At 51.9% G+C, this 19,972-nt stretch overlaps 9 protein-coding genes across 9 annotated transcripts; 5 read left to right on the top strand and 4 right to left on the bottom strand.

Moving 5' to 3' along the window:
* Positions 1–83: 83 nt before the first annotated feature.
* On the bottom strand, positions 84–3,489 carry PV08_09539 (uncharacterized protein; the record flags this gene model as incomplete). Its single annotated transcript, XM_016383856.1, has 2 exons — positions 84–1,745; positions 1,810–3,489. The coding sequence occupies 2 exons, from the start codon at positions 3,487–3,489 to the stop codon at positions 84–86; spliced, it is 3,342 nt and encodes a 1,113-aa protein (XP_016232479.1).
* A 623-nt stretch (positions 3,490–4,112) lies between these two features.
* On the top strand, positions 4,113–4,868 carry PV08_09538 (uncharacterized protein; the record flags this gene model as incomplete). Its single annotated transcript, XM_016383855.1, has 3 exons — positions 4,113–4,536; positions 4,601–4,681; positions 4,741–4,868. 3 exons carry the CDS (start codon positions 4,113–4,115, stop codon positions 4,866–4,868), a joined length of 633 nt encoding a protein of 210 aa, XP_016232478.1.
* A 377-nt stretch (positions 4,869–5,245) lies between these two features.
* On the bottom strand, positions 5,246–6,313 carry PV08_09537 (uncharacterized protein; the record flags this gene model as incomplete). The annotated part of the gene is made up of 1 exon (XM_016383854.1): positions 5,246–6,313. One exon carries the CDS (start codon positions 6,311–6,313, stop codon positions 5,246–5,248), a length of 1,068 nt encoding a protein of 355 aa, XP_016232477.1.
* Positions 6,314–6,999: 686 nt separating this feature from the next.
* PV08_09536 (uncharacterized protein) lies at positions 7,000–8,593 on the bottom strand (the record flags this gene model as incomplete). Its single annotated transcript, XM_016383853.1, has 6 exons — positions 7,000–7,092; positions 7,116–7,314; positions 7,378–7,629; positions 7,680–7,888; positions 7,938–8,358; positions 8,406–8,593. 6 exons carry the CDS (start codon positions 8,591–8,593, stop codon positions 7,000–7,002), a joined length of 1,362 nt encoding a protein of 453 aa, XP_016232476.1.
* Positions 8,594–8,849: 256 nt separating this feature from the next.
* Positions 8,850–10,216, top strand: PV08_09535 (uncharacterized protein; the record flags this gene model as incomplete). The annotated part of the gene is made up of 8 exons (XM_016383852.1): positions 8,850–9,187; positions 9,238–9,352; positions 9,405–9,460; positions 9,519–9,536; positions 9,591–9,761; positions 9,807–9,884; positions 9,932–9,995; positions 10,046–10,216. The coding sequence occupies 8 exons, from the start codon at positions 8,850–8,852 to the stop codon at positions 10,214–10,216; spliced, it is 1,011 nt and encodes a 336-aa protein (XP_016232475.1).
* A 749-nt stretch (positions 10,217–10,965) lies between these two features.
* On the top strand, positions 10,966–12,943 carry PV08_09534 (uncharacterized protein; the record flags this gene model as incomplete). Its single annotated transcript, XM_016383851.1, has 5 exons — positions 10,966–11,107; positions 11,159–11,634; positions 11,682–11,942; positions 11,999–12,271; positions 12,326–12,943. The coding sequence occupies 5 exons, from the start codon at positions 10,966–10,968 to the stop codon at positions 12,941–12,943; spliced, it is 1,770 nt and encodes a 589-aa protein (XP_016232474.1).
* Positions 12,944–12,997: 54 nt separating this feature from the next.
* PV08_09533 (uncharacterized protein) lies at positions 12,998–14,258 on the bottom strand (the record flags this gene model as incomplete). The annotated part of the gene is made up of 5 exons (XM_016383850.1): positions 12,998–13,297; positions 13,351–13,545; positions 13,598–13,705; positions 13,760–13,972; positions 14,022–14,258. 5 exons carry the CDS (start codon positions 14,256–14,258, stop codon positions 12,998–13,000), a joined length of 1,053 nt encoding a protein of 350 aa, XP_016232473.1.
* Positions 14,259–14,736: 478 nt separating this feature from the next.
* Positions 14,737–16,746, top strand: PV08_09532 (uncharacterized protein; the record flags this gene model as incomplete). Its single annotated transcript, XM_016383849.1, has 9 exons — positions 14,737–14,779; positions 14,827–15,027; positions 15,080–15,489; positions 15,541–15,762; positions 15,819–16,149; positions 16,198–16,286; positions 16,344–16,390; positions 16,443–16,511; positions 16,566–16,746. The coding sequence occupies 9 exons, from the start codon at positions 14,737–14,739 to the stop codon at positions 16,744–16,746; spliced, it is 1,593 nt and encodes a 530-aa protein (XP_016232472.1).
* A 506-nt stretch (positions 16,747–17,252) lies between these two features.
* On the top strand, positions 17,253–19,843 carry PV08_09531 (uncharacterized protein; the record flags this gene model as incomplete). Its single annotated transcript, XM_016383848.1, has 8 exons — positions 17,253–17,399; positions 17,453–17,559; positions 17,606–18,308; positions 18,355–18,506; positions 18,625–18,736; positions 18,784–18,970; positions 19,016–19,172; positions 19,345–19,843. 8 exons carry the CDS (start codon positions 17,253–17,255, stop codon positions 19,841–19,843), a joined length of 2,064 nt encoding a protein of 687 aa, XP_016232471.1.
* Positions 19,844–19,972: the final 129 nt, after the last annotated feature.

Here is a 19,972-nt window from a genome sequence, read left to right as displayed (position 1 = left end):
TCGCGTCGTAAGAAACAACCAATCCCTGCCCGACGCAGTCTGTAAGGGAGGGTTTGGGTTCACCTCATGGAAAAGTGAACAAGCTAGCCCCTTCTCGAAGCGGCCTGCTTTTCCAACTTTTCAATCATGTCGACAAACTTTGCGGGCTTGCGGAAATAGACGTGGCACGAGTCCTTGACCGTTTCGTTGGTCTGGTGGTCGTCGACAAGGTAAAAGTTCTTGTAGTGTTCGACGTGCAGCGCGGCCCATCCGACGAAATACTGCACCAGCAGCTCGTCGCGCGCCTGCACCCGGTCCGGAGCCATCGGGGACTCCTCTGCAGTAGCGGCGGCAGCGGCGCCGTCCGAACCCACCACGTAGTTGTAGTCGTCGTCGTGGTGGTAGTCGTAGCCCGGGAGATCGCAAGGGACCGAGACCAGGAAACTGTGCTCCTCGCCCGGCTCGTCGCCCGCGAGCAGCCACCAGTCCGGGTCGTCCTGGGCCGCTGCGTCCAAGTTCGCGTGCGCCTGCGCGTCGAGGCGATACAGCACCTCGAGCATACCGAGATAGTGCTCTTGCTCTTGCGCCTGTGTCGCCTTGGCTTGCTGCTCGTCGTTATCCTTATTACAGGGGGGATGTTTTGCCTCGCGTGCTAACTGGGCCAGGCGTGCGAGAACCCATTCCCTCGCGTTCGGCACGAGTGCCATCTTGTGTGTCTGCACCTTACCACTCCCTCGCTTCTCGAACCATTTCATCGCAACCAGCACTTCGGCAGGGTTGTCCAGCATGCTTCTCTCGGTGATGAACAGGACTGTGCCCCGCGTGAAGATCCTGCCCAGAGCCTCGCCGCCGTCCGTGGTATACCCTTCGTCTCCAGGGAAGGAGACGTTGAAGCACGTTATGCCCTGGTACAGGTGTGCGGCGAGGTTCTTCATGGTGTAGTAAACCCAAGTCCCTTGACGGAAGAGCACAATACCCTGCTTCGACGAAAGCTCCGTCCTGAATTCTGACCAGGCGTCTTTCTCCTCGTCAAGGTAGATGGCTCGCTGCTTCACCTCGTGTTTGAGAAGCCAGTTCTCCACCGCTCGTGCTTCGGCGGGATGAGACTTTGCAAAGGCAATATAGAAGATGTGCTTCTTTCTGTCGTCGCGGTCGCCCAGACCAGATCCTAGGTCCTTGAAGTTTGCTGGAAACACCAGGGCGGACCCTGCCGCCATTGTGTCAGCTCTGTTGTTAACCAACCGTTCGTACGAGTCGCGCCGATAGCGGCTCGGACTTCTAGGTGTCCGAGGTGATCTTGGTGATCGTGCACCGAAATACGGGGATCTGGGACGAACTGTTGTTCCGAGCGATTCTTCAGTCTTGTTCACAACCAAGTCCCCCGAATCTCCCAATATCGGTGCCCCGGCTTCTTGGGGAGGAAGTCTACGAATAGATGTCGATGAAGTCGGCGCCGGAGCTCCAGGTTCGACATTGACATCTCCCTTCTGGGACAGTAGCCAGGCCCCCAGGTGTACATCATGCTTCTTGTTCTTGACAAGTAGATGGAGACGAGAATCCAACCCAGGCACTGGTCTCGCTCCGAGAAATCCCCACGAAGGTGCCTTACATGAGTACAGAACCACCACAAAGCCAGGGATGGCAGGTCCTGGAAATTCCCAGACAGCGCAAATATCGTGCGTCTCTAGGTGCTCTGCCAAGCTTGCAGCGCCAGATGCCGTGTCTTCGTATGGCTGTATCGCACCCAGGCCGATTTCACTTGATAGCTTCGCGTTTGTCATGTTAGTATTGTAGTCCTGATTCGTCACCACTTAGAAAGCAAAGACTCACATTGGATGCAAAAGAGGCGAACTGGACTTTTGTCATGACCCATTTTTCTTCAAAGTGAACCACCAAATCAGGCCCCTGCTTGAGATTTGCGAATTTGCTAACCAGCCAGCCTGGGAGATGGAGAACCTTGAGGTGCCCGACGGAATGCTTGCCATAGTTTAGAATAACAACCAACTCTCCCCAGAACCAAGTCCTTCCATTTCTAGCAGTGATTAGTCTCCCAGTAGGTCCACTCACGGTTGTTGGAGTGGGCACTGGTACCCCCGGTACGCGAGACGGAATAGATGACGGTCGAGCATGATTCTCTCCGTCATCAGAATACCGCCTTGGAGGTTTGGCATTCTCTCGTCTTGCCATCGATGCTATATTGGAAGTGAAAGGGGTTGGTTGCGAAATAGCCCTGGCGAGGACGGGTCTCTGTGGTTTTATCTCGGAAGCCGAACTATGAGGATGAGATTCGGTGGAAAGAGGTGCGACTTCCGTAGCCACAGACTCATCTTCCGCGACTTGTTGAGAGGCTGGCTTATGAGAGGGGATGATCTCTTCCCGCCTTGGTACAGCAGAATAAGCAGAGCTAGGGAATTGCGTCCGCGTAGGGTCATGTAGTCTGGGCTTGGAAATATCGTGAGGCGGGCTGCGGGAGCGATGCGTCAGTGTTGGGGGGGGTGGTAGGTCTGTCTCGAGCGGCGCAGTCGGGGACGCTGGTCGTGGAGTACGGATCTCTGAGGGTTTCTGTCGGGCGTGTGCAGTTATCAGTCTCGGCAGCGCGCTTGTTTCTTGCAGACTGTTGACTTCCTCTGAGCGTGCCGAAACGGATTGAGGGATATCATTCTCAGCGAAAGCATCGCCTGTCTGGTCCGAAGGTGTCTCAGGCACGAAAAGAGGCGATTCATCGCGCTCATCGTATCTCTTGTCTTGATGCTGAACGTCAATGACCCTCTTTGGCAGATCAAATTCGCCGGGGTCCCTGAGATCAAGTTTCGACATATCTGGAGTGACTTCACGCCTAAGACGCTTCTGGTAATTGTTCATGTGCTTCAGATTGTGGAAACGGTCACCAAGCTCGAAATGGTCTTTCTTGGTGTTATTCAACGATGTCTTGCGGGGGCCCTGTTTGGGAATCCTGTGTGCAAAACCTTTCCTGGATCCAAACGTCGGAACGCGCGATAACGGAGCATTCGTACTGAGCTTTTCAGGCAGTTGCAGATCTGTCGCTTGTGTAGTTGTCTGTAACCTGGGTCGCTTCGCCGACGGCTCGTTTGAACCTATCGAGGACATATGTCGTCTTGTGGGTGCTTTTTGCGGCGGGGTGACTCTTCTGCTAGTAGACTCTATTGCAGACTCCAGATTGTCATCATTGGCGGCCGTATTGTCTTCAGAACGTGAATCATCTGTCTCTCCGGCCAGTTTCTGTTCCTCAAGTGCCTTCATCTTGGCCTCCACTTCCGCGACTTCGGCTTCGCTGGGGTGGTTACCGTTGGCCCTCTGGGATTGCCATTCAGCCAGGGTCTCCTCGCCGAAGTTCTCTTCAGGCTCCCAGGTACATTCTTCATCCGGGTAGCCCTCCCATTTCACAAGGTACTGAGATGTTCGGTCTATAGTTCGTGAAGCCAAGATCCGCTCCACCGGGTACTCGTCAATGTCATCCTCCGGCGGGTTCAGACCCCCGGGACTTGCCATGTTGACGGTCTCGGCAATTTAAGACACGACAAGGAGAGAAATCAGGGGATCTTGCAAGCTGGAAATAAAACAGACTGGAGCTGGGGAGGAGGCGACGAGCAGAAGGGTGAATTGAAGACCGGCAGAGAAGGAGTGGCACTGCAACTACCGTTGAGTCGACCATTATCGCTCAATTTCGCGATACCACGGATCCAGACACCACGATCAAGCGTGTATTCTCATATTAGATCTCAAGCATTTCGACATCGCATGTCTGCTGAGTTTTGTCCGTCTGGAATGATAGAAAGCCTCGCATACTCTCTTGCCTGGAGCGGCAAGAGGCGGCCAATAAAGCGGCGTCCCGCGGCCAAGAACAATCACGTGATCCGCCGGAACGCCGTGGTCATCAGATTGCGCTTCCAGACAATTGATGAGGCTTCATATGTGGCCAGACGCAAAGCCCTGACCAACCTACTCCTAACGACGTGGCCCAACGTCACATCCACCCTTCAAGTCGACTACAGTCACCGCGGCACGGCGACCTTTGAAGTGCGCTCCTCTTGACGATTCGCACGCGTCCCCCCTCGCCGTCCTTAACATCCTCGTTCTGGTTGCCTTAAGAACCCCCTCCTCCCGATCCCAACATGGCGAATGACGAATACGATTTCTTGTTCAAGGTTGTCCTCATAGGAGACTCCGGCGTCGGTAAATCCAACCTTCTCAGCCGATTCACCCGAAACGAGTTCAATCTCGATTCTAAGTCCACCATTGGCGTCGAGTTCGCAACCAGGTCGATCCAGGTCGACACGAAGACGATCAAGGCTCAGATCTGGGATACTGCTGGGCAAGAAAGATACCGAGCCATCACGTCCGCCTACTATCGAGGTGCCGTCGGTGCGCTCCTCGTCTACGACATCAGCAAGCATCAGACCTACGACAATGTGACCAGGTGGCTGAAAGAGCTCCGGGATCATGCGGACGCCAACATTGTCATCATGCTGGTCGGAAACAAAAGCGATTTGCGACACCTGCGGGCTGTCCCGACCGAAGAGGCGAAGCAATTTGCGAGTGCGTGCCGCCCTCTCTCCCCCCTCCAGCCGAGCAAGAGCTTTCTCTATTGACACGTTCCCAGGCGAGAACAATCTATCCTTCATCGAGACGTCTGCCCTTGATGCTAGCAACGTCGAACTCGCGTTCCAGAACATCCTAACAGGTAAATACATCCCCTTGACCACTCTCTCCGCCCACCGCCGCTAAGCAGAACAAATACAGAAATCTACCGAATCGTGTCCAGCAAGGCCCTCGATCAGGGTGATGCAGCCCAGGCACCAACTGGCGGTGTGAGGATCGATATGACGCCGTCGGGGACACCGGATGCGAAAGGCAACAAGTGTTGCTAGGTCTCAATCCACCTTTTCACGAAGTATCAGGGAGCAATGGCGTCGTCCGACAGACATAAGGTTGATACATGTATCGATGTGAGCATGAAACTTCCAGTGGGGGCTTCATTTTTACCGATGGGATGGCTTATGGTAGTGAGTTAATTCGGCAGCGCAAAGAGATTTAGAGAAACATTTCGCTCTCGCCAAGTATCCCTTCTTGTTCTTCCTGGGTGTGTGACCTCGGGGGCGACCAACAGAGTCGACAATCCATCCTCAAGGAGGTAATGTGCACATCTGCAACGGTATGGGTAGCCTAAGGCAGATGTAAGGTATGGGTATGGGTATTGGTAGCGCAAGGTAATATCGAAACAGTGGCTGTCATTTTATCTATTGCTTTACGTCTCACTCGGGAGTCCATCCAGCACAATCCCTGCCGTCCCCTGCCAGATCGCCTCCCGGGTTGATTGCACGTCCACCCCCCGAGTATGCAACACCGTCACCCAGTCGTGGAACAACATCGACCCAGACTCAAAGAAACAGGGGTCGCCCGTGTGCGTCTCGATATACTTTTCCACGTCGGCCTTGGACACCGCGGTGTCGTACAGCCACAGGATCTGCGCGGGTGAGAACTTCAAGAACGACTGCACCAAGTAGAAGCTGTGTATGTCACTGCCCCAGCCCAACATGTGTCTATGCCGTAGTTCCTGCACCGAAGGCTTGGTCCTGTCCAGCACCACTATATCGCGAGAGCTATGGAACACATCACTGTATGACCCCACAGATCCGGGATAGCTACGGTCGAAGAAGGAGGTATGCCCGAATGCGGGAGGAGCGTAAAAATGAACATGTCTGGTATCGTCGGACATTCTAGACCATACCTCCCCGTCTGTAGGGCAGATTTCTGTCGCCAGTAGTTGTTCCAATGTGCAGCGTAGATCCTCGAGCTCACACAGTTCGTCGGTGGGCCATGTGCGGAGCAGTTGCATTCGTTCGGCCGAGGGCATAATGTCAAAGCGCGGTACACGTCCAAAACGGCCGTGGAAAGCCTGCGTGTAGCTCCAGAACCGGTACACAGCGCGGCGCAGTCGTCGTGCTTCCACGGCGTCGAGGAATCTGCGAGACATGCTCTCCGCCTCCGTCCAGCGGAAGCTCGGGTATAACATGACAAGGCGTTCCGCGGTGCGGCCGACGGCAGCAGCTTGCGTCAACAGGGCGAAGGACAGCGTCGGGCTGCGCCGAACATGAAGCATTTGGTTGTCGTTTTGGGTCAGGAGTTGTAGTATTTCATCTAGCGGGCCCATCTCTTTATCTAGCGCGCCGAAAAACAGGGAAAGCTTTTGTGATTTGGGAAGAAGGTCGTGGAAATAGTGGCATGTCAACGACAGGTTGATGATGTCGGACACCGAGGTGAGGGATTCGTAGATGTGGACCATGATCTCTGGAGCGAGGTGTTGCATGGCCATGGCCTGTCAGATGTTAGGTAGCTGTTCCGTGTTGGCCTCGACGTGAAACTCACGACTGACGAATTCAGATATCAGACGGGCTGGAGAAAAACAAGTATCGAAACAACGCTCGGCAGCTATCTCGCTGCCACGAGTCCTAGAGCCTCACAGAATTGAGACCCCAGCATTGGGGCTATCATGGATGAAAGTTGACTGGGGAAGGCTGTCGGCGGAGAGCAAAGCAACGGGGCTCTCAACTCGAGAGCCAGACCACGGTGCCTCCATCGTGAATCGAGATCAATGCAGACTTCAACGATAGAGTGGAAAGTGAAGGAGACAGTGGATGGATCGCGGTGGTTGAGTTGCCTCTTGTTCACACCGCCCAGGCGAGAAGACGCAGTCCGCCAATCAAGAGCGGCAGCGCCATCGCGGTCACGTGGACCCTCAGCCTCGTCAAGGAGGTTGAGAGCACAACAATAGTCGAACTGCTCACGCCGGCGATGCCGCTTTTTAAGACCCGATGCTCGCGACTCACCTTCTTCTCACTTCCTTGTCACCCTCACGCTCATGCTCTTACGTACCATCGCGGCGACGATCTGATTTCTACGGCAGTTTCTCTATTACGCTCAGTCTCAAGATAAATTCCATAATGGACGATAATCAGGGGGACTCCATTCTTGGATCCCTACGAGAAAATGGTACTTATATCAGGACACAACCATCGTCATGATCTCTGCAGATTCGGGACTCCGCGCCATGGATCCGAAAGCATTGTTCTCCCCTGTCCAGATTTCCAAAAGCTGCCAGTGGGACACTCATATACCTCAAACTCTTGCTCCTTTACCTCACAAGAGTATCCAGGAACTGTGGGGGTGACGTGATATCCGTCCTCGGTGATGTGCGCGGGTGCTGCAAATGCTTCGTGGAGATGGTCGGTGTACTCGAGTATACTCTTTTTGCCAGAGACAGCAACAAAATCTATCGTGCTGATATGCGAACACAATTCCACCATTCCAGCACCCCTTCAGGAATAACCTCGAGTCAGCAGAAGCTCTATACGGTAGCCAAAGACTCCTCCCACTTACCCTGAGTGAGGCACAACAGGAACTCCGAATTTGGCACTCATAAGTAGGACGCTGAGAATCTCGTTGACACTGCAGAGCCGGAGCGCGTCCAGTTGAACAGCGTCTAATGCTTCTGCCTGCAGCATTTGTTTGAACATGACGCGATTATTAACATGCTCTCCAGTGGCGACTCCAATTTTATAAGGCTTAAGGGCTTTGCGGATTCGCGAATGTCCTAAAATATCATCTGGAGATGTTGGCTCCTCGACGAACCTGAAAAAGTGAGACAAATATCCGATCTGAAATCCAGCCGCACACCTTACCAGATGTCGAGGTCTGCTAGGGTCTTCATATACTCAATGGCTTCGTCAACGTCCCACAATTGATTGACGTCAACCATCAAGATTGCATCTTTTCCAGCGACCTCACGTACGAAGCCGAGCCGCTTACGATCCGACTGCAGACCAAGTCCGGCCTTGAGCTTGAAGTGCTTGAATCCCTGAGACATTGCCAATTTAAGAAGCTCTCGAATCTGATATGAAGTCAGCTGTGACGGACGGGTACGGGTACAGTTTCCGAACTTCATCGTCTGAGTGACCCAACCAACCTGCAGAAGTGTTATAGGCTGGAACTGCCTGGTTTTCCAAAGCTGCTCTCAGCCGTTCAGACTTCGATGCTTCTAGCCGCTTCAGCATCTCGATGCCTTCGTCAGGAGTCACCACGTCGGTGAGATATCTGAAGTCTATGCAACGGACAAGTTCTTCGGGCGAAAAGTCGCAGACCAATCTCCATAGCGGCTTTCGCTCATGTTTTGCCCAGAGATCCCAGATTGCATTCAAAACAGCACATGTAGCAAGTTGGAGGACCCCGCGCTCAGGTGACATGAATCGTATTTGACCAGAAACCATTTGCCGTTGGGTCTCCCCCATGTTTGACGTTAAGCTGGAAAGCTTTCGCCCAACAAGCCGTGGCGCCAGGCTTCTTATCGCTGTGCACAGCACTCTACAAAGTCACCAAGACGTCCCTGGATGCCAGAGACAACCACTTACTCATTGCCTTGTCCGTTGCTGAAAGACCAACCAGTCCCTATGAGCGCAGTATCCGTGTGATACTGAAGGTAACCGAGAGCATTTTCGCCTGCTAGATTCATTGGATCTGAGCCAATGTTCTTGAGTGAGGTCGGCCATCGCAGGTCCCTAACCGTGAAGGATACGATTGTTGGGTCGTCTGTGGCCATGTTCATTCCAGATTCGTATCGTCGATGCACGAGAGAGCATTTCCCGGCGAAAGCTAAGCATGTTCAGCCAGTGCCAACCTATTCACTAGTTGTGGTCGGAATTATCGGAAAGATGGTCGGAACATCCAACGAAGATCTTGGGGTTGCTACTCTTGCTTATAGTATCCGTGCGGAGAGGCTTTCCTGGCCTAGTCGGAATATTTGGTAAAACCAACCAGACAGAAGGTCTACATGCGTGAAATCACTCTTGTGAGACATGGCCAATTTGACTTCAGCGCTCCGGCCGGGCGTGTATGCTCCGGTGTTAACACCCTTCACAGATGGAACACAACAAGACGTTGACTTGCCAGCATTTCGAGCCGCGGTCCTCAGACTGGCAATGCTGGGCGTCGGGTTAGTCTTGAGTGGCACATTGGGGGAAGGAAACCTGCTCTCGAGTCACGAACGAAAAGCTTTGGTCAGGACAGCAAGAGAGGTATTGGAAGAGAACGGTCTTTATCGATCCATACCAATCATTGCTGGAGCAGGGGCGGCGAGCCTTAGAGAGACCATCGACATTGTTAAAGATGCTGCCGACGAAGGTGCTGATGCTGTGTGAGTTGAATTCGCTCTTGAAAGGAGCGACTACTGATGAGCTGGGCCAGCATCGTTGTCGCTCCTGCATATTATGCGTTTGTCTTTGGACGAGACAAGACAGCTTTGAAGGAGTTCTTCGTCTCCGTCGCTGATGCTAGTCCGGTGCCGGTGATGCTGTACAATGTACGTCTTGTTTCGGAGAGTGCCGGGTACCATCCTGACCCTCTCGGCATAGATTCCATTTGCCACTGGAGGCATTGACCTCGACGCTGACTTCCTCATCGACATATCGTGAGTTCAATGTAGCGAGACATGAGTGGATCGGTATACTGATTCATTGTGGCATCAGAGAACATCCAAATATTGTGTTCGTGCTCCAGCAAAGGTCGTCGATTTTCTTTTTCTGATTGGTTCCCAACAGCGGTGTGAAACTCACCTGTTTCAACATATCCAAAGGCCACCGAGTAGCACTGCATATTGACTCACTAGAATATCGGGAAAGACATAGACTGCCATTTCTGGTTCTCGCAGGCTCCACAGATTACCTGCTCCCCGCAATAGTCGCCCGGCATCATGGCTGTATTGGGGGACCGTATGTCATTTTGCTTTCCGTGTCGTCTGTTGCTGACTGCTGCAGAGCCAATCTGTATCCCAAGGTCTGCTTGAGGTTATTTCAATTAGGTACAAAGGCCCTGGAAACTGGTGACCCCGAAATGTCAGGCATAACTAGTCCAGCCAGCTGCAAGGCTAACCCCCGAGCAGATTTAAGGAAGCCCAGGAATTGCAAGACTTGGTGACAAAGGCAGATTCGTATATTAATCGGGTTGTGAGTGAACTGGCCCTGCCAGCTGAGACGAGGAAGCTGACGGAGTTCAGGGATTTCTTGGAATCAAGTCGGCCATGGACATTCATGTAAGTCCTCAGTATGGGAAGTTGAGACTCGGAGGTAACTTTCGCCGGCCGCTGCCAGCTGCTACGGAATTTGTGGTACAAAACATGTCAGAAGGCCTCCTAGAGGTATTCGAGAAGGAGAATGCTTTGTCGTGAACGAATTTGTGGAGCCTCTGCTGAGCAGAGCTAAACGGACCAAATAGTGAAATGAAGAGGGCTCTTTCCTGCAGGTGAAGAGCCAGGGGGACGCACTCAGGTCAATATCAAACTATCGGTACCTTAGCGCTTCGATGAGAGAAAGTTGCTGCGTAGTAGTCTCAACGTTGTAAGAACAAGCTTGTCCAGGCCAGACACCGTCGCGGCTGACCTTCCCTCCCCCTTCCCTGCCCCTTCCCTCCCCCACATGCGTCGGGCTCTTTCCGAACATGTTCTAAAACGCTCGAACCTCAAAAACAATTGTCGCTCTTCTCCAAGTGTCAACATCCGCCTTCGGGCGTGTTTCGTCCTGACCTGAACCGCTACGTGGTGACCGTGGCTAGAACGATCATGTCCGTGGAGGCATCCGACAGTCCCCCTTCGAAACGCCCTCGAGGAAAGTATGCTTCTCGAGCCTGGTAAGTCATCAACATCCGTCTACAAGATCCACAGGGCTGCTGTAAACACCTTACAAGTATCCAGTGCCGTCAGAGCAAATTGAAGGTAAGATCTGACTACCTTGCTTTGGCTTTATTGCACCTTATGACGCTGCCTAGTGCTCTGGTCAATGTCCATGTCAGCGGTGCGGCCAACGAGGACTGTCCTGTCAGTTTTCGCAAGACGTCGACTATACGACCCTCGGCCCGAGCAATGAAAACAGTCAGCCTATTTCTACCCGTACCTCTTTGTCTCAATGGACTCGGCAGTCGATGCCAAGTTCCACATCCGTGGAGCAGAGATTAACCAGGCTGGAGGAAAAGATCAACGCGCTGCTGTCTCCTCAGCGGGAAGGCAGCGTCAGATCAAATGAAGCTGCAGAGAGCCCGTTCGAAGTTATCGAGGATTACCAGGGTAGGTGTTGCGCGCTGCCTGGAAACAGACTTTAATGTTGTTCCCACGCAGGTGACACGACGTTTGAGGCCCCGTTATCAGCACTGAATGCAAACCTGGACTCTATGAAGGCACAGCTTGGCTTGCAGGATTGGACACCGGACCGGACACCCGGAACCATAAGAAGGGTACGGGTGGGATCGCAATTTCTCCCCTTCCCAAGCACATCAGACTACCAGAACTACATCGATTTCTTCTTCGAAGACATCAACCCGTGCCACTCCTGCGTGAACGAGTCGGACTTCAAGCAGAAGAATCACAATCTCGCACGCGGCGCTTTTGCACGTAGCGACGATATCTGCTTCCTGGCCTTGAACTACATAATTTTTGCGTGCGCGGATATACTCCGCAATGTTGATCCGGTGCACGAATTAACTTCGGCGCCTTGTCCTGGATGGAAGTGGTTTTTGGCATCCGATGCCCTTTTACGCAAACGGAAGCTCAGCGGAAAAGCAGATTTATGTCTCATTCAGTTCTTAATCTACGAGGTAGAATGGGAAGCTCCAACTAGAGAGGTATGCTAATTTATTTATAGGCGTTTTACTTGGTACACGCTGACAGATCAAGTGCCGCCTATAGTGCAATTGGCATTGCGTGCAGACTCTGTTTTCAAATGGGGCTTCACGATGAGCCGCGCTGGGGCAAAGATCACAATCCTTATACGGCGCACATGCGTCAGCGCGTCTTCTGGACTGTCTATTTTGTCGATCGTCGCATATCTCTAAGCTGTGGACGTCCGTATGGGATGAGAGACTCCGATATCCGCGTGGACAAACCTGCATGGCTATGTGACAAGGTTGGTGGTTGGATTTCGTCCCCCCACAGCGCATGACACTGAAAGCCCGCGTATAGATGCTTAACCCAAGCAGTCCTCTTCCGGAACCCGATCCCGAAATGTCGGCAATCATGTATCTGGTTTGTATGATTTCCTTCGGAAACTTGGCTGGCGTGGTTTGGGACACAATGTTTTCTGCCAGCGTGGATGGGCCCTGTTCCGAGGCCATTGCGTTAGTCGACGCAAAGATCAGACACTGGACAGACACCACTCTCCCAACCATACCGCTCCTACCGCGACATACTTCACCAACGCGACGCCATCTCAGACAGCAGCTTTTGGTCAACACGGTAAGCTTGGAAAATGCAGTTCGCTCTACCACTTAACTAAAGTTCTTTCCGCAGCGTATAAGCCATTTGCGACTTCTACTCCATCGTCGAGAAATGGTATCGCTCAAGTATAGCGCCAGTACAGGTCTTCTTTGTGGAACCCTAGCCACAGATATCGTCGAGCAGATAAAGACACACAGCCACGAAATCAGTGAGCCAAGCTCCTTTCGCTTCCATCTTGCCACAACAGTTGGGGGAGCTATCCTCATTCTCGCCACTCTTCTCTGTCGGGATCTATCTGAAATTGGCCTGGAGTCACACAATACTGAATATGCAGAAAGCTTTCATGCCGCTGTTGCAATGTTGAGGGAGTTGTCTCAAGTCTTACGTGCGGCACGACGGATTCTCGACGATCTGGAAAGTGTACTGACCTCCGTGAGATCGATTCTTCTTCGACCAGCGACGTCACCGCAGAACGGCGCTGCGAACTTCACCCCGTCAGCCTTTGATAATGTATTCACCTACTCTAATCCTGGTCTAGCGCACCAGGATCACTTCGCTGAGAATATTGGATCCCAAGAGATCGCGGGAGGTGGGATTGCTTCTTTCAATTACGATACTTTTGCGAGCCTGGACAGCTGGGACGCTTATTTTCAACAGCCTTCAAGTGAATATGGGGTCCCTTGGATATGAAGGGATAAAGGAGAAACACCTGAGAGCCCTTCAAATGTGCTATTATGACCTCATCTAAGGCAAACCAACGCGCCAGTCTGCTCCTTCCCCGTTCAAACCAAACCTGGTGCTACTCATATCTTTCACCGTCGTGCGACGCATATCTCGCGGATATCGTCCTTCATAAGAGCCTCCAGTTGCACGATGCAGGACGGCAGTATTGTCCCAAATTATCATGTCACCATTCTGGATCCACTCCGCAGTATATCGGTATTTTGGCTGCGAAACATGGGCCAGTAGCTCCTCTATAAGCCTGGTGCTTTCTTCTCTGCTCATTCCCTCAATGTGATGAACATATGATGCGATATAGAGGTTCTAGACGTTCGTCAGTAATGATGCATGCGACAAACAACAAAACTCATGCATACCATTCGGTCAGTCCACTCATGCTTCTGCACAAGCAAGTGACGGCTCAATGGCAAGTTCTCTGGATTAGTGTCTTTGAAATATTCCGGAACTGCTTTCTTTCGAGAATGAAATAGCGAGTGAGCAGCAACCAAACCCTCAAGCTGACGTTTCCGATCGTCAGACAGATCATCGTATGCAGTTCGAGAGTCTGCAAACTGTACCCGGGTCTCAGCTGCAAGCCGGCCTCTACAATGACGGATAACATACCTCAGTGTGTCCTCCAGTGCCAGCAGGAGGAATCCTGTGGGCTAACAACAGTGAGTGACCCGCTCGCCTGCTATTGAACGAAGAGTCTGTATGGAAAAGCTCATTTGCCTGGTCCCGGATCAGCAAGTGCTGTCAGCGGTGTCCGGCTTGCCACCATTGTACCTTGTTCCCAATTACTTGCGCGGCCGACAAAGGTGCAACATCCCCTGTTTGAGGGTCGATATTGCCAGCATCAAAGAGTTCAGGGTATGCTAGTCTGTGGATCCTACCAGCCTTCTGGTATGGTCGGACGTCGTCAAGCTCCCCAAAGAAACGAGAAAATCGGATATGTGCTTCGTCCGATAAGTTTGTCTTTCGACAGACTACTACACCATACTAGAATTGTCATCAGCCAGAGCCGCTCTGTCGGCTTGTAGTCACCTACTTTATCAACAAGTTTGCGAATCTCTCGGTACAGTTCTGGAGTGACAGGTTTGTCCCATTCCACACCCTGCAGCTCACAAGCATATGTAGGGTGCAGAGGAACAACTCGAAGGTTGAAATCCGATATAATAAAAGGCTCTGGGATGTGGCCTTTGATTTCCAGTGGCACCCAAGTTGGCGTCGGCTTGATCGAGATGACGGCTTTGCCGACGGCCTCGGTGGCCGTTGTCGTCGTCATCTCCGTTGAAGCCCTTTTGAACGAACTAGGATTGATGGTGCAAGAATGGCAAGGGACCTAGCGTGTTGCCCTCGTTCAAAATACGACATCTAATATATGATGGCGACGTGAGAGCCGCGTTGATTGACACTCTGAGGGTGCCTCCCTCTCTGGCAATCACCCTCACTTCGGAAACACAGTCTCCGCACAGCGACAGAGAGCTCGGAAATTTCCTAGCGCAGTGGTTCCACACACTCTCTCGCTAAGGATGGACTTCGTCTTAAGGTCTGCCGACAGCATGGATTCGGCTGTTCCCCGTGGGGAAGCATCCCCACTCAAAAACAAGATACGATATCTGTGCGGCCTTCCCCAGATCAAACAATAAGAGGTCAGGAAAGCGTCGGACTGAGGTCAAATTGCAGCAGCCTCATTACATGATACTCGCTCGAAGTGTGCCTCTACTGAAAAAGCAAACTTTTGAGACATTGAATCTCTCAAAATGGGCAATGAGTGGGAGAAGCAGACATTTGGTCAATTTAGAAGTGATGAATGCCCCTTTTCTACGTGAGACTTGCGCTGACCCCGATAGACAATACAAACCCGTCCTGGTGGAGGGACCCTGGTCTTCGAGTGAACGTCGTACATTGTATCGGACTCTACTTCTGTGTCTTCTATCTCGGATATGATGCCTCCCTTCTAAACGGGCTGCAGGCAATGCCGCAATGGAAGAAATACTTCCATGACCCTTCTAGCAGCTTTTTGGGCCTCATTTCTGCAAGTCTTTTTCTGCGTAGGTGTCTGTGTATCCTTCTTGTCGGAAGGGAAGCTTACTTCAATCAAAGCTGCCACTCTAACTCCCTACATCAGTTCTGCCATCAATTCGCGATGGGGACGGAAAGCATCGCTTGCTGTCGGATCGGTCATTCTTATCGTGGGAGCATTCGTCAACGCATTCTCCCACAGCACCGGCACTTTCATAGCGGGACGAGTCCTCATTGGTGCCGCGGGTCCCTTTGGCAAAATCACTGCAATCGCCCTTCTCCAAGAGATTGCACATCCAAGGCTGAGGTCGATCTTGTCAACTTCCTTTTACTGCAATTACTACATCGGGTCCACTGCAGCAGCCTGGTTCTGTTTTGGGTCTCTACACTGGAAGGAGACTGACTGGTCGTGGAGAGCGCCTTGCCTCTTCCAGATATTCGCGCCATTGATGGTGTTGATTCTGCTGTTCTTCATCCCGGAAAGTCCCCGCGTGAGTAGACCCGAGTCTGTAGCTTGCGACAGACATTAACTATGCTGTTAGTGGCTTATTCACCATGATCATACGGACAAAGCGATAGACATCTTGGCCATATATCATGCCAACGGAGACCGGGATGACGAGCTAGTGCAATACGAGTACAAAGAAATCTGCCATGCTATTAAACTGGAACAAGAAAACAACAAGACGAGTTTCACCGATTTCCTCAAGTCGCCCGGAAACCGCAGACGTCTGCTCGTTTTGATCACCATGGCCACCGGAACGGTATGATGCCGCAGTCCATGTCCTCCAGAAAATATGCTGACTGTGGGGGCTTCTAGAATTGGATCGGCAACGGCATCATCACCTACTACCTCGCACCGGTCTTAAAACTTGTAGGAATCACTGACCCTGCCCAGGTCTCCGGCATAAACGGTGGACTAGCGGTGTGGAATTTGCTCCTCGCCTACTTGGGTTCCATGAATGCTGAAAGGGCAGGGCGAAGAGTATTGTGGCTAGCGTCGACGGTCGGCATGCTCGTGTCTTACATAGTTATGACAGGACTCTCGGGTAGCTTTGCCCACACTCAAAGCCACGCGGTGGGTATTGCAGTCGTGCCCATAATGTTCGTGTACTACGGGTTCTATGACATTGGATGGACACCTTTACCCTGTGAGTTGTGCTTGGATTTCCAAACTGCAGTCACTGACAACATTCCAGTTTCCTACGGCGCTGAGATTCTACCATACCATATGCGGCTCAAAGGACTAAGTATCATGCTCTCCGTGCAAAGTATTGCTCAAGCATTTGTGAGTGAACAGGCTTGCATCGCTAAAAATTGCGACCTTGGGCTAAGTCAAATATAGAATCAGTGGGTCAACCCGCTTGCGCTCGCCCACATTGCATGGAAATAGTAGGTTGCCGATGACTTGATTTACAACGCGTTAGATGCTGACAGCGTGCAGCTATATTGTCTATATTGTCCTCATCGCCATGTACCTGATCCTCATCATCTTGTTCTTCCCGGAAACTAGGTGTGTACATTCCGGCAAAGAACAGTAACCCTTCACGTACTAAATAGTGCTCAGACGTTTGACCATCGAGGAGGTCTCGGTGATCTTCGACACCGGACGTCTTGGCTCTGCCAAAGCCGCTGTCGAGCAATTGAGGCAAGAAGAGGCAGAGATCAGGGTGGTCGATAGTACAGACTTGAGCTTGGAGAAGGCAGATGCCGCGCACATGGAAACAAGCCGACCACATCCTCAATAGCCTAGATGTCTGTTTGCTGAAATTCCGGGGAGCCACCCAGTGGGAGCCGGATGAGAAGCAAGCAGGACGTTGGGTTCAATGACGGCAAACTATGATTGCTTAAGTCTTGGGTCAGTTCAAATAGCGGACACTCAGGTCTGAAGTCCGACAGTGGATATGGGCCTTGGGAAGGTTGTCTTGAGTGCGAGGATACTTGTACAGGAGTTTCCATATCCTTTCCGACCCGTCTAAACAATCCCCGGGTTTCTCACAACTTATCAACATGTGTTGTGATTGTTGAAAAGGAACTTGTCATTCTTCGAGGAGGTCCTCAAGGTCTGTCTAGACTAATAAGCCGTTCTCCTCTTTGGTCTCGCCAACCCCACGAGTTGCCACAACAAGCCAAAGTTCCCGCTCGCCTTCCCCAGATTTTCCTATTGGCAAGTGGTTCCCCATGTCTTCAACCGGAATCTGTGCCCTCGTCCCTGCGTCTTCCAACTGTGCTCACTGTCGCTGGGATTCCAACCATGACCACAAATAGCCCTACAAATCTTAAGAGGATGCACGAATATGCGGCCACTCCTGCAGCAGCCAGCTCGACAGCTGCGAAGAGTTCGAACAAGCGAACGCGCATCGAGCAAGCATGCAATAACTGCAGAGCTTTACGAAGAAAGGTTAGCTAGACTGCACCTGACCCCTGCCGATCGGACTGACACTGGCGCTTGAGTGTAATGCAGCAAGCCCTTGCAAGGCATGTGCAGACAACAGCCTTGTCTGCACCTACGACGGGGACGTCCAGCCTTCTGAGCGCCTTACTCTTGCCAAAGCTGTAAAGTTAGTCTTTCGAGCCCCCGGCGTGTCCCTCAAGTGACATTGGCAGGCGGATTGCATACCTCGAGGAGCGACTACGGCTTTATGAAGGGTCTCCAGACGAGGATGGAGTGTCTCAGCTGTTTAACGTCGATGTCTTCAGTACCAAACGGACGACGCACAAACCAGAGGATGACATGGATCGGGCACTGCGAGGCATCAACCGATTGACACTAGACCCGACAAGGCTGCCCGAATTTTATGGCGGATCATCGTCGAACATGATCATCAATGCTATTGAGTCTACTGAAGACGGTCCAGATACCGACTTGGTCGATGCCGAGGACCTGCACATCCCAGAAAATCGAGCGCTTCTATGGCTTGGGGGCCCGTCCCAACTATCGTTTGGAAAGGCGTCAGGCTCGCTCTTACCACCAAAACCTGTAGCGGAAAGATACGTAGCTTGTTACTTTCAGACGGCGCATCGCATATTCCCGATCCTGAATCGAAGGCTCTTTGTCGGAACTTTCAACGATTACTACAATGGTCTACCGACAGAGGGAAAGGGTTACGAATGGTGGACGACCGTTATGTACATGACTATCGCACTCGGCCATCAATACAGCCTCATTGACTCGGACCCAACCCTCCGGGGCCAAGCTCTTGCGTCGCCACAAGACGGGGAAGCTTGTTTTCTGTTGGCAAAGTCTAGCCTTGTGAATGTACCTTTTGCAGGGGGTGATATATCTGCTGTAAACAGCCTGATGCTTATGGTCAGCGTTCCCCGCCATCTTGAGTGTTAGCTAACAAGAGGATCAGTTTCTGTGGCTATACAATCAGCAAAGGTTACATGAAGCATACGCCGTTCTTGGCCTGGCAGCAAATGTGGGATACGGTATTGGACTGCACAGGGTTTTGAAAAATGATCCGGACAACTCAGCACACATTGTCGGATGGTGTTCAACTTTCTGGTACGATGGTCGACTTCGAGCTCTACATCGTGCTAACAGTTTCAGGTGTCTTTTTACATATCAACGGTATTGTGTTCCTGTAAAGCCGTCGTCATGACACTCTTTGACCTCTCGAAAGGGAAATAATGGCCGTAGTTGGACGTCCATGCACTATTCAAGCACGGGAAGTCGACATCACGCCATTCAACATGGAAACGTCCCCAGTCGACCTGCAGTACTTGGAGAGAATGGTGAGGCAACCGGAACGAAACTATTTTGCATGTTTCTAACTCCCCAGCGACAATTTACATACGTAACGTGGGACACTTGGGATCAGGTTTACTCACTTGCGTACAAGCATAGCAGCATAAGCGACCGCGGAAAGGCGCTCCAAAGAGCCGATGAAACGTTCCAGACGTGGTTTCGGAGCTGGTTTCACGAATGCCCATGGACTAAAGAGCCTCACGGACTCGTTATCCGTCTTCGTAAGTCGAGTAATAGCGCAGCCCTGAGGAAAGCTAATGAATCAGGTTTTCTACATATGAGGCTGCTACTTTATCGCGCATTTTTGAACCTCGTCGTTGAAAAAACCCGGCGACATCAACGTGTTGTGGAAAGCGTTCTGGATTTGGCCGCAAAATGCGTCGATATCTCGTCAGAAACCATCAAAATCGTCGTCACATCGATGTGAGTGTTTAATTCCGACCGCCATTTCTTTTGTCGTACTCCTGTGCCCTCACCCGAACAGAGAGGTAGACACTTTTGACTCCTATCAAAGACGTGACATGCCAATCTTGAACACACTGCCCTAGACGCTTTCTGCACCAAGATCGAGTGCTAATTGCTGTCCATCGACCAGTCATCCCGGTAGCAGCGTGAGTGGCACTCTGCAGGGCATACTTTTCCACGCCCTTGAGTACCTCTGGAACGCCGCCGTCACACACCTTCTGTGTGCTGCTTATCCAGCTGTGCAAGCTACTTTGGTCTCAAAAATTACCTGCAACGTTCCAGAAGATCTTCGTGCAGCTATTGGCGTATTCCGTGTCCATGAAGATGCGATGCCCTTTTCGCGCGCGGCTGGAGAAAAGATCACCAATTTCCTTGACAATACTGTAAGGAAGCAGGGCTCCCAGAGCCAGGCTAGCTCTGCGGTCGACGCAAGCGGAAACTTTTCGGATGACCACGCTACCTTCGACCTCCCGGATCTGGACTTCAACCTTGACCTTCCCGTACAATTCGCCGCGCCAGGCGATAGCTTCGGTCGCTCGATTAGGTCCCTCGATACTCTTTCGAGCCAAGGCCCGCAATGGGATTTTGACGAAGATATGTTCGTTCTGCAGGCAGACACTCCATTCTAAGACTCGGAGTGTGCCCTCTTCCCATTAATAGCTCCGAACTATAGCTGTCGAGGTCTAGCTCCGAAATTACTTGGTCTAGTAGAACAACTCGGTATTAGTCACATAAATTGCATATGGGCGCAGATTCTA

Source organism: Exophiala spinifera (genome assembly GCF_000836115.1).
Source record: "Exophiala spinifera strain CBS 89968 unplaced genomic scaffold supercont1.7, whole genome shotgun sequence".
Lineage (NCBI taxonomy): Eukaryota > Fungi > Ascomycota > Eurotiomycetes > Chaetothyriales > Herpotrichiellaceae > Exophiala > Exophiala spinifera.
Note: the sequence above shows the minus strand (reverse complement) of the source record. Positions and strands in the feature narration are given on the sequence as shown.